Raw genomic sequence first — 13445 nt, forward strand, 5'->3', positions numbered from 1 at the left:
CTCTCTCTCTCTCGTGTGTGTGTGTGTGTGTGTGTGTGTGTGTGTGTTTTTCAGGGGCAGTGGCAAGTACAGAAGTAAAGCAGAAGCTTCAAGAATTCCTGTTGAGTAAATCAGCAACGAAAGACACTCCAACTAATGGAAAAAATCATTCCGTGAGCCGCCATCCCAAGCTCTGGTACACGTATGTTCAGTGTTTGGTTATTTTCATTCTCAGGGGTAAAGAGCACAGGTTCTGTATTTAGCTGAGCAGGGCGCAAATCCTGGGCCTGCCATTTCTCAACTGTGTGGCTCTGGGCAAGTTCCTTGAATTCTCTAAGGATCAGTTTCTTTCTCCATAAAAAGAGGATAATAATAGTACCTGCCTTCTAGGGTTGCTGGGAAGGTCCTATGAAATAAGGTGATAAAGTGACTCATAACTGAGAGCAGTGCTTAACAAATATTAGCGTTTGTCATCTTGAGGACAAAGAAATATTTTTTTTCCTTTGTTGAACAAATAACTGACAAATGTGGTGGGACCTAGAAATGAATTTGTATTTTTAATCTTTCTGTTCTCAAGTGGTACATCCGATATCTACATGTCTAAAGATTTGGCAGATTGTGATTTTATTTTATTTTGCTTAGCTTGATATGAAATGGAAATGATGGCTATATTTACAAGTACAGATGATTTTTGACTCAATAAAAAAATAATAAGGAAGGAAGGGAAAGAAGGGAAAGGAAAGGAAGAGAAGAGAGGTAGTTAAATAAATAAATCTTAAGTCTTCAGTGAGTAAATAGTTTACCCCTGTCCACTACACCTCATTTCTTTCCAGTGTACGGCTTCTGACACATACACGGACAACATGGTGCCCTGTGGTATTTGAGTTTTTATGGAATTGTATTTTCCCAAGTCCAGTAAAGAGATATTATGTAATATATAATTCTTTTTCTATAAAAGGATGTGGTAATCAGAGCAAAGAATTGAAAGGCAAATCGCATTTGGATTAATAGATTAATAGGCGATGGTTTCATTTCTCTCATAAATGTGTTTACTGAATGACCAAAGGATTTTAAATGAACATATTTTTTAATTGCTCACATCATCAAGGATAGGAAGTAAATACTCAATTACTCTATTATATGGAAATTGTGAGCATCCCAGGAGATGTTTTTACACAATTATTATAATTATAAGTCTATTTTATAGGTATCTACCATTTTGTGCATCCTGAATAAAAAGTAACAGGCAGATTCCAGAATGTTTTATGCATCTTAATGGTTTTTATAATCACTGTCATGCATGTCAGTTAACTCGAGAAACTGACTACTGAAGTTTTCAGATGTTTTATCAACATCCCAAAGCATTTTAAAAGAAATGCAATTGTTAGCCAAAATTGCATTCATAATTTATAACTAATTCGTATGTCCCTTAAAATTAAAGCCTGTTTTAAGAAAAGATAATGCTATTTTTTACTTAGAAACAACCTCATGCAAATAATTCTCAACTGCAAATTCTTTGGCTGTTCTCTTGAATATATTAAATGTGGCTCTCACATGTTATTTAGCAATTCTGTCTTATTTCATTGAACTTCAGTAGGGTCCACCTCCAGATAACCATAAATCATTAATCTGTGAATATGAATTTAATACCATTTTTCCAGTTATAGGTAGATGAAATATCCTTAAAACAACCAATTCTTAAGAATATTCAAATAAATAGTACTGATAGAACAACCATTGTGATAATGGTGCTATGCCCTGTTCATTGTTTTCATTGTATATAACAATTATAAAGGTAACTAGTGGCGAGGTGGTTTGTTTCAGTCCTATGAAGCACTCTCCAATAGCACAATTGCATATTTTTCAGTGTAGTCACCCAGGAAAGAAAAATATTTTTAAAATTTAGTTTCATATTGAGGAAGAATGTGGTCTCCATTCCATACCTCTGGAACTGTTCTAGAACACAAGAGACCTGGGACTTTTGGCAGTGTATTGTCTTGTCACTAAAGAAGTCATCTTCAAGTACTTGAATGTGCTATCTAGCTATTTTTAAAGAAGTCCTTGTATATGTTTATACCTTGGTTGTTCTACATTGATGAGTAAAAAGAGATCCAGACAATGATTGTTTTTTCCCCACTAGTATGGCACTTAAGAAAACATGCACAGTAATCTCAAATTATCAAATCTCTGGCATTTGGTAAATTCTCCTTTTTAGTGAGGTGAACTTATCTATGTGACTGTATGACCAAGCACACAGTGGGCATTCTTAGGCATCCTGGGTTACTCCATAACATAATGCTATAGTGAATGTGGTTACATGAAGCTGTGGTTTGTATACACTAGGAAAAAGGAACATAAACACAGCTGAGGCGCGTGTACAGCATGTGCAACTGATTATTGCTGACCAACATGCAGTAAAAACTCCAGCGTCAATGGTGAACCTTCTTTGTCTTTTGCAGGGCTGCCCACCACACATCATTGGATCAAAGCTCTCCGCCCCTAAGTGGAACATCTCCATCCTACAAATACACATTACCAGGAGCACAAGATACCAAGGACGATTTTCCCCTTCGAAAAACTGGTAAGTTGGCTTAACACAAACCTATTTGCTCTTCCATAACTTACCGGTTGTCTTATTTGGTCGCTTATAGAGGAAAATCAAAGGGTTTGAACTATAGGTATTAAATACCTCCCTTCCCCTGCACCCAGCACACACAAACATGCCAACATGGTTGGGTGCACATGCAAACACAAACAGTCCCACACACAGAATCACACACACAGACACATACTTCCCTACCTATATTTATCCATCACTTGATTCACTATATAATCACAGCAACTTTTTTTAAGTTTAAAAGACAATCATATTTGATTGTTAGCCAAATATTTTTGTATTTACAATGAAGACTAGAGTAATAGAAAATAGAAATTTGATCCCTCAGAAAATTTAACTATTTTCCATTAGTGAAGCCCTTTAATTGCCTCCACTATTTTTCTCCTGAGCCTCAATGATTTTCTACAAAAATGGGTATAAAAATTTTATTTTGCCTGAAAAAGTATTTTTTTTTTTTTTTACTTTAACTGCTTATGTGGTGAAAACAGGTAAGGCCAAGGATACCTTCCTGAGTAAGTGACTTGCCTAATGTCTCACAGATTGAAGAACTGAGAACAAGAATTTGGACCTAATTATCTCATATAGTTATATTAAAATTTATTTAGGGGAACTGGCATAATAGAGCTTGTATTTAGAATTTAGTAAAATTCTATGTAGTTCTAAGGACTATGTTTGTTTTCCCATCTTCTTCTCCTTTCTGAGCTTTCTGGGATGTATATACTTAATGTGTTATGTGCTCTTATCACTATAAAAAGTATATTTAAACATTATTTAGATATACAGAAAAGTAGCATTTGTATACTTCTGTTCTAAATCTTATGATATTTGCCAAATACAGTTTTTAGATAGGGCAGTTGTCATTTTAAAAAATTTATATCCATAATTTATCTGAAAAGTTTTCATAAAGGATAGTTTAGTCTGTTGTATTTTATTCAGGACTAGTTTAAAAAGTATAGATTTCTGTATATAAAATCTATAGAGAAATAATGATTTCAAATATTTATATTCATTCTCCAAGAAGTTTTGAGTAATTAAAGAGGATGTGGATGGTAAAAACACATATTGAAACTATTTTTTGTCATATAGTTTACCTATAGCATAATGAAGATCTAAAAAAAAATCATGAATAAAAATGTATTACCCACAATGTAGCTCATATTGTTACAGATACTGGGAAAGAATGGTTACATGCCATACATGTCATGCAATCTGTGCCTTTTTATTTTTGTAGCCTAAAGGATTTAGTGTTTCTGAGTTGAGAGGTGTAGTAAAATACTTCTATGGAAGCCTACACAGACTCATGAATGACTGGGTTTTACATATTGTATCAGTATTTCTCACTATTATCAACAAATCATATTGCCTTTCTCATAAATAAACTTCTCTGGGATAAAAGGAAAAAAGTAAAGAGTAACTTCTATGTATTTCAAAAACATGGAATATAGTTTATGAAAATTGATTCCTAAAAGACATGTGACTTAGAATGTGGGGACTTTGATCTACAACCTTTACATTTAGTTGCACCAGTATCTTGTGGAGGAGCTAAGGACAAAGATTTTGTGAATATTGCCCCAGGTCTCAGGGAGTCACTGGCATGCAAGAGCCCAAAGAATCACTAAGAGGAAAGAAAATACTGAGTCCCCTTATGGCAGGTTACTGATGAGTGATATAGTTACATTCACAGAGAAAGACTTCTGTCCTGCTGAGCACACAGCCTTTGAATATATTCTTACCACTGGGAGATTGAAAACTGACTGCAGAGCTGACACTGTCTTTGAAAAGAAGTGGCATTTGGGACCAGTAAGCATCCAGAAAGAAAATCTGATCTTTTTCAAAACTTAGGGATAAGTACTAAAAACACATACTTTGTCTCTGTTTCCATGAGAACAGGTTATAGTTTTTCCTCTCTGAAGAATGAATAGCAAGCTGTTAATTTATTCTCATTGAAATTCTCAGTTCACAGCAAAATTCAAGAGAAATTCTGATCAGGATATATGTTACACACTCTTATTGAAATCTTTGCAAATGTGCAAGACCTTTTCTGTGCCTGTTTATTTGATATATAGTAATAGTGAAAATCCTTGGCTCTTTCGAGTAATATATTTTCTGTATTTGTCCGGTATTCCAAGATTCTTCCTTTTATATTGAAAATCTGATATTTATGAAGTGTCAGGCTGTTGATCTGTAAAACTAAACATTTTCAAGCATTGTAGCAGTAAAGTTCTTGAACAGCCGTTAATACTTTAATATCTCTATAGGGGTTTCAAAATATTCCTAATTCAATTCCCATTGTCTTGTTTAAGAAAAGTATGAAATAATTAAATACAGATGTTTTCTACACGCTATCTATCTAAAATACTTAGAGATATCCTTCATTAATTACAAATAGGCAGAACTCTTCCAAGTCTTAGAAATTTAATACATTTGGGTTATTGCCAATTCTATTGTGAGAAAATTTAGATATGTATTTGTGCTCAATAGAAGAGCATTGGAATATTGTCAAACAATACTTTTACTAAATCATTTGTAGTATTTCAGTGATTCATAAGTCATTTTTAAAAGGTAAACTATTAAATTTTACCATAATGAGGCAGGTGGTGATTGGGGAAACTGTTGAAGGTAATAACATTTGTGAGATGCTGTCTTATATTACATTGTATCTATGGGGCTGAAGATGTAGTTCAGTGATAGAGCACTTGCCTAGTATGTGTGAGGCCCTGGGTTCCATCACCAGTATGACAAAAAATAAAAAAATAAGTAAATCAACTCCATAGGAGTGTCATAGATCACATAGCAAAATACTAGGACAGTTATTATATAATCATTCTTTGCTGTTGGAACTAGATTACCACTTCGGTTTTCTACTTGGATTTCATTGAATTCAGTCTTAGACTTAAAAGAGGTTGTTGGGTGTATTCTATCTTTTGACCAGCATATAATACTAAATACATTTAATTTCTTTTAAATCAACATCAGTACTGATTTACCTATGCATATTAATAAGATTTAAGAGAGGAAAACTGGAACCAGAGAAAGAAAATTCCTAATGACCTTAAATTGATTAAGGTGGCCCCAGGGGTGTCCCTTAAGCTGTGAGCACAATTTGGAACCTCTCTTGACCTTTTAGTCCCTCCACCCCCAGTGACAACTCAGGAACAGTCAACTATAGAAGTATCATTTGCCTGCAGAAATCTGACCTTTGTCTTGCAAAGTGGACCTTTACTTCCTTCCCCTTAGGAGAACCATAGTTGCCCTTAGAATCCCATTTTAGAAACATCAGAATACTACTAATAGTTGGCTCTAATCATGCTGATTCTCAGTTTACTTTACTTTTAAATGTGGGAATTAAGTGTCTTTTATTCCTTTTACAACAGTGAACATCAAAGCTTTACAAAATTGATTTTGAAGTAGAGAATAACATAACTATTTTAATTTTTGTATTTTTTGCCCACACTTAAAGTAGCACTTCCTTCTAGAATTACACTCTGTGATTCCTTTTGTTCATAATACAAGTATGTGTTGATAGGGAAATTTGGAATATTTTACTGAACTTTAGACTTTGGCTAAAAATAGTACTATTGTTATAGTAGGTGACTTTTCCCTCCTTATATAACACACTGATGGACAGATAATAAACTTCAAAGTAGGGAATGGAAGCTTCTGGATCCAGGCACTTTTTAAATAGTGGCTGTTTCTCACAGAGATACTGAATATGTGGTGACTTTGAGCTGACCTTCAAAACCATTTAATGTGGATTCTGTTCCAATGAGTGTGCACATATGTTTCATAAAATATTATGGTAAAAATTTCTGGAGGTTTTATGCTCCATTATACTATTGAGGGCTTACCCAGTGAACTTTGCCTTTCTTTGAATGTTACAGTCTTTCCATTTAATACTTCTGAACAAAGCAAGCTGACTGGATAGATTAACCTCTTAAAGTGCACAAGTCATATAAAGCTTGGCTTGGACTAATAAGACTGTTCCAGCCCTACTGAAATATTCATTTTAATAGTCAGCAACACTAGAATAAGACTCTAAGATGGAAGGGGTCCAAACATAAGTTAAGGTTTTGGAAGGCCAATGGCATTTTCCACACTGAGTAAATTGGAAAGGAGGCAGAGATGAGATATATAGCTTTATAAATCTCCCCTTGGTATAGCAGTCAGCAGTTATGTTGTGGTACCTTGGTGACCTATTCAAGTTATTATAATCCAAAGTGAACACAAGGAAATTTTTTAAAAGCCTTAAGATCTCTCTTTTTCTCTCTCTTTCTCCTTCCCTCCTCCCTCTTTCCCATCTCTTTCTCCTCTCTTTGCCTTTCTCATAGCATACAAACACATGGTCAAGTGACACATGTACATGCACATAGTTCTTCCAAGATCGCAGTAACTTAGCACTTACGCTTACACAAATACTTTCTCAGAATCTTATCTCAGATTGACAAACACTGGAGCATTTTCACGTGTTTTAGTATTAGCCACATTGTTGCAATGAATCTAGCTTAACACTACTGAAATATCCTCCTCATGTAACTTTTATACCAGTTTTCCCACAACTGAGAAGAAGTGTGGCACCATAACAAAGACTTTGAATCCACATGTGCCAGTTTGAAATTCGGGTTCTCAAGCCTGGATGATGTAGCATCTCTGGACTTTGCTTCCCTGGTCATAAAGTAGGGAGAATGGTTGCACTTGATTGATAGAGTTAACTTGAGGACTCAGCTGCGTGTATTCATGTAGAGCACTGAGGACCAGGCCTAGGATTTAGGAAATGCTTATTCTTTATTTTATTTTATTATTTTTTCTAAAAATATATATATATTTTTTAGATATACATGACATCAGAGTGTATTTCAACAAATTATACATTAAAGGAGTCTTTTATACTAATTAGGATCCCATTCTTGTGACTGTACATGATGTGGAGTTTTCATTTATGGTGTATTCATTTATGAACATAGGAAAGTTATATCTGATTCATTCTACTGTCTTTTCTATTCCCATCTCCCTTCCCTTCCCTTCATTCACCTTTGTCTCATCCACTAAATCTCTATTCTTCTCTCCCCCCACTCCTAGAGTGCTTAGTCTTGATTTTAGGTTGTAGTTACTAAGGAATTTCAGTTTCATTTATTTTCATTATGTCAAAACTAAATCCCTTTTTGTTGTGGAAGGTCATTTTAAGATCTTCTGTTCCTTCACCTTTTATGGTAAACAAGTAACCTGAGGACAAAGTGATAAACATTTTCTTTTTTAAGCTATACACAACTTGCAAGGCTAATGTCAAAATAGGAATAAAGGTTTTTGATTTTGCATATTCCTTGGCATTTCAGAGCCTAGTGTGGTGTCCAAAAGTAGCAGCAGCTTGTTGCATTTCTTTACCATATGAGGAGCTCTAATTGATGCTCTGTGCTTACAAGGGCCAAACTGAATTTTAATTTCTTCTTCACTTCTTTTTGAAACTAATTGACTTTTTACAACAGTTTTAGATTTATAGAAAGATAGAGCAGATAGTACAAAGTTCCTTTGTTTGGCCATCCCCCTTCTACTATCAATACATTGGGGGTATGAACCACTATTAACAGATTATTATTAATGTAGTCCACAGTTTACATTAAGGTTTACTCTGTCGTAAAGTTCGGTGGTTAATAATGCAAAATATCACCTTATGGTTTGGATGTTAGATATCCCCCAGAAGCTCATGTGTGAAACATGTAAGAAGGTTTAGAGGTGAAATGATTGGGTTATGAGATCCTTAACATTATCAATGCATTAATACCCTGACAGGGATTAACTAGGTAGTAACTGTAGGCAGGCAGGGTGTGGCTGGGGGAGGTGGATCATTGGGGGCATGCTTTTGGAGTTTATATTTTCTCTGTGGTGAAAGAAGCAATCTCTTTCTCTCTGCTTTCTGACTGTCATGTTTTGAGCTGCATCCCTCCACCACACTCTTTTGCCATGACATTCTACCTCACTGAGGGCCTAGAGCTATGGAGCCAATAGTATGGACTGAGACCTCTGAAACTGAGTGCCAAATACTCTTTCCTCCTTTAAAATTGTTCTCATCAAGTCTTTTGGTCATAGCATTATAAAAGCTATGACCAAAACTCCATCATTAGAGTATAATGCAAAATAGTTTCACGATCTTAAAAATTCCCTATGCTTTGTACTTTACCTGTTTATCCCTCCCCATACCCAACCCCTGGTAACTAGTAATCTTTTAATTGTCTCTATCATTTTGCAGAATATTATGTAGTCAGAATCGTATCATAAAGTTAGAATCATACCCATACGTGGACTTTTCAGACTGACTGTTTTTTACTTAGCAATATGCATTTAAGATTCTTCTTTGTATTTTTCTGGCTTGAAGCTTATTTATCTCTGAATAATATTCCATTTGTGACTGAACCACAATTCATTTACACAGTTGCCTATTGAAGGACATTTTGGTTGCTTCCAAATTGTGGTAACTCTGAATAAAGCTTATATAAATATGCAGAATTTTTTGTGAACATGTTTTTAACTCAATTGGGTAAATATGTAGGAGCATGTTAGCTGGATCTTATGGTAAGACTATGTTTAGTTTCTTGTATAAAACTACTATACTTGTCAGATTCAGCATTTTACAAATTTCCCTAATCTGTGATTTGTCTTAATTCAGTTATTGGTGTCTTTCACAACAAAGAAGATTCTAATTTTAATGAAGTTAAATGTATCAGCATTATCATTTGTAGATATTGCTTTTAACTTTATATCCAAGTACTTACTGTCAAACCCATGGTCACCTAGATTTTCTCCTATGCTGTCTTATTAAGCTATGTGCAACTTGCACATAATAAAAATTTTGCAGTTTTGTACTTTACATTTAGATCTATGTTGAGTTAATTTTAGTGAAATACATAAGGTCTTTGTTTAGATCCATTACTTTGCATATGAAGGCCTAACATCACCTGCAATAATCACCTGCAAAAGGGCTCCCCTCTATTTTCCAGTGAATTGCTTAGCTACTTTGTCAAAGGATATTTGGCTGCATTTGTGTGGAATTATTTCTGGACTCTATATTGTTCTATTGGTCGTTTGTCTTTGCTTTGCCAATAACACACTGTCTTGATCACTGAAGCTTTAGGGCAGTTTTTTTTTTTTTTAATATTTCGTCTTTTAGTTGTAGTTGGACTTGGACACGATACCTTTATTTTATTTTTATGTGGTGCTGAGGATTGAACCTAGCGCTCTGCACATGCTAGGCAAGTGCTCTACCGCTGAGCCACAACCCCAGCCCCTAGAGTAGTTCTTTTTATTTTTATTTATTTATATTTTTGGTACTGAGGATTGAACTCAGGGCCACTCAACCACTGAGCCACATCCCCAGCTCTATTTTGCATTTTTATTTAGAGACAGGGTCTCACTGAGTTGCTTAGCACTTTGCTTTGCTGAAGCTGGCTTTGAACTCGCAATCCTCCTGTCTCAGGCTCCAGAGCTGCTGGAATTATAGGCATTTGTGCCCAGGTAAGGTAGTTTTTACAGTCAGTTAGTATTTTCTTGGAGCTCTTCTTTGCTAGGGAGTTGACTCATCTGTCTTTTGCCTTTCCATATTAGAATCTTTTTGTTTATAGCTACCAAATAACTTACTGGTATTTTTGACTGGGGTTATATTGAATTTATATGTCGAGTAGGGAAGATTTTCATCTGAACTGATTGAGTTCTATCCATGAATGCAGATAATCTTTTTATTTAGAATTCCTTGGGTTTCTTCAAAGTTTTATTATTTTCTTCATTTTAATTCTATATATTTATTAGATTTGTTCTTAACTATTTTATTTTTGGTATTATTATTAACGTTATTGTGTTTTAATTTCAAATTTCAATAGTTCATTGCTGATATAGGGAGGCAGTTAACTTTTTAATATTAACTTTATATTTTGCTGGAATTGTAGTTCTGTGTGCTTAGCATATGTGTTTCAACCCTTGGCACTAAAAACACAAAAACATTGTATCTTGCAAACTTGTCATAAATAGTTAATTGGTTTTAGCAGTGTTGTTGCTGGTGTTGGTGTGTTGAGATGTTTCTACATTAATGATCATGTGATTTGTGAACAAATATCGTTTTATTTCTTTATTTTCACTCTGTATATATTCCATTTATTTTTCATGTTTCATTGCATTAACTTGGACATTCAGAATAATGTCAAATACAAGAGGTAAAAAGGGGACAGCCTTTCCTTGTTACCAGACTTAGCAAGCAGCATCTTTTTTTTTTCTTCATCAAATAAGTTTGAGGTTAGATGTAGATTGTGTATTTATGTTCTTTATCAAAATGGGGAGTTTTCTCTTTTTTTTTTTTAAATATTTTTTTTATTGGTTGTTCAAAACATTACAAAGCTCATGGCATATCATCTTCCATACATTTGATTCAAATGGGTTATCAGCTCCCATTATTACCCCAATTACAAGTTGCAGAATGACATCAGTTACACATCCACATTTTTACATAATACCATATTAATGAGTGTTGTATTCTGCTATCTTCATTTCTCGTTTCCTGAGAGTATCATGAATTGGATTTTGTTAAGTTCTTTTTTTATATCAGTATGACCTTGTGGGCTGGGGATGTAGCTGAATTGGTAGATTGCTTGCTTGCCTTGCATGCACAAGGCCCTGGGTTCAGTCTCCAGCATTACACGCCCCCCCCCAACAAATATAACCATGTGATTTTTTTTCAATTGGTTGATGCAATAGATTATATGAACCCATTTGCAGACATTGAACCAGCCTCATATGCCTGGAATAAATTGCATTTGCTTTTGTTCCATAATATTTTTTGCATATTGTTATATTTGAGTTGATAATACTTTATTGAAGTTTTTTATAATCTATATTCATGAGAAATATGCATATAGAAAGATATCTATTCCTATAATGTCTATCTGATTTTGGTAGTATAATAATGCCAACCTCATAGAATGAACTAAAATATTCCCCCAAAATTGTTCTGGGATAGTTTTGATACTCTTTGTCCTTTAAATGTTTACTGTCTTTCTTGAAAGTTATTAGTTATTGATTCAGTTTCTTTCATTAGCTATAGACCTATTCATATTATTTACCTCTACTGAGTATATTTTAGTAGTTTACATTTTTCAAAAGAATGATTCATTTTATCTGATTTTAAAGAACAAAGGGTTATTCATAATATTGCTTTATTACCCATTTAACCTCCATGTTCTCTATTACATCAGTTAATAATGTGAAACATAAAATATTTTGCCTTCATACATTTCTTTTTTAACATAGATCAAAGTTTTTGACCTATATCCATTTCTTTCTTCTTGAAAAACTTAACATTTTTGCAAGGCAAGTCTACCCTCAGTTTTCCTTTGTTTGAAAAAGTCTTTTTTTAAAAATTTGATGTTTGAAGGATAATTATACTGAATACAGATTTCTAGATGTGTTTTGTTTGTGTTTTTTTCTTACAATGGTTTCAACACTTGACTGCACTCTCTTTTTAATTGCTTGATTTCTGACACAAAAGCTGATATAAGTCTTATTTTTGCACCTCTTATTTTGTAATTCTTATTTTGCTACTAGATAAAAGGTCCTTACTCCTCTTTGGCTTCTTTGGTTTTTCTGTAGTTTGAAAACAATGTGCCTACATGTTCAGTTTATTATATTTATCCTGCTTCATGTTCTCTGAGACTCCTGTATTGGTATCTGTCATTAATTTTGGATAATTCCCAGCTACTATTGCCAAATTAATCTCCTTTCCTCTCTTCCTTTCTTGATATTCTGGTATTCCCATTATTTGTTAGTTATACTTTTTGTAATTATACTGAAATTTGGGGTCATTATGTTTTATGTAAACATTTTTTTAAGCCTTTTAGTTTGTGAAGTTTCTATTGACACGTCTCGGGTCATTGATTCTTTTCTCAGTAATTTCCAGTCCATGATGATATTCTTCATATTGGTTACTGTACTTTTCATTTCTAGTATCCATTTTATTCTTTCTTAGAGTGTCCATCTCCATTTCTCTGTTTCATTACATATCTGTTCTGGTATACCATCAAGTTTTTACTTTGGAACCTTTAATATATTACTCATAGTAACTTTAAGTTATTTATCCAGTAATTCCAAAGTCTGTGTCATATCTGAGTCGAGGCTGTGTTTGCTTTGGCTGTTCAAACTGTGTTTCCCTTGACTTTTAGCATGCTTTGTAATTTTGTTGAAAGCTGGAATGATATATTAGAATTTAGAAAGTGCATAATTATGCTTTTGGTGTGAGGTTTTATGTTAATCTGGCTGGAACTATGTTCTATTTAATATTTGTTGTAGCTGCAGATGTCAGAGGCTTCAATTTTCTTACTTCTTTTTTCTTTCCCCTCTTGTCTTGGAGTTTCCTAACATTTTTTTCTTAAATAGAGTCTGTGTCCTTCAACTCTCTCAATTCTAATCCACTGTTCTTATACTGATGATGTGGTGGTAAGGTGCTGTCCAGAAGTGTTCTGTAAACTTGTGTTCACATCTCATATTTTAATGGGCCTAATTTCATGTCCTGTGATTCCCAGAAAGATTTCTTACCAATTTTTTTCCCTGCCTTTCAGTGATAAAGGAAGGCTATAGAAGGCTGAGATTGGCTAGTTGCCAATCCCAGGTCAGAGAGTTTCTGTAAAATATTTTCCCTTGGAAAGAAGGCTATTGTTATGTTTCTTTCTTTCTTTTTTTCCTTTTTCTTTTTGCATACTGGAGATTGAAACCAGTGTTTCCTACATGTTAGGTGGTTGCTCGACTACCGACCTACATCTCTATCCCAAAGCTTTTGTTATAAAAAATGCTCTGTATATGTATCAAAATTTTTACTTTT

General features: G+C 34.0%; 1 protein-coding gene across 1 annotated transcript in view; it reads left to right on the forward strand.

Annotated features, from left to right (window-relative positions):
* Nucleotides 1–13445, forward strand: part of Hdac9 (histone deacetylase 9) — a 658195-nt gene that overhangs the window by 277454 nt on the left and 367296 nt on the right. Inside the window, exons 5-6 of the mRNA XM_076863228.2 lie at nucleotides 55–181; nucleotides 2439–2560. Of these exons, the coding sequence (XP_076719343.1) occupies nucleotides 55–181; nucleotides 2439–2560 (249 nt within the window). The remainder of the gene's footprint in view (nucleotides 1–54; nucleotides 182–2438; nucleotides 2561–13445) is intronic.

The sequence above is a fragment of the Callospermophilus lateralis genome, chromosome 1 (assembly GCF_048772815.1).
Source record: "Callospermophilus lateralis isolate mCalLat2 chromosome 1, mCalLat2.hap1, whole genome shotgun sequence".
Taxonomy (NCBI): domain Eukaryota; kingdom Metazoa; phylum Chordata; class Mammalia; order Rodentia; family Sciuridae; genus Callospermophilus; species Callospermophilus lateralis.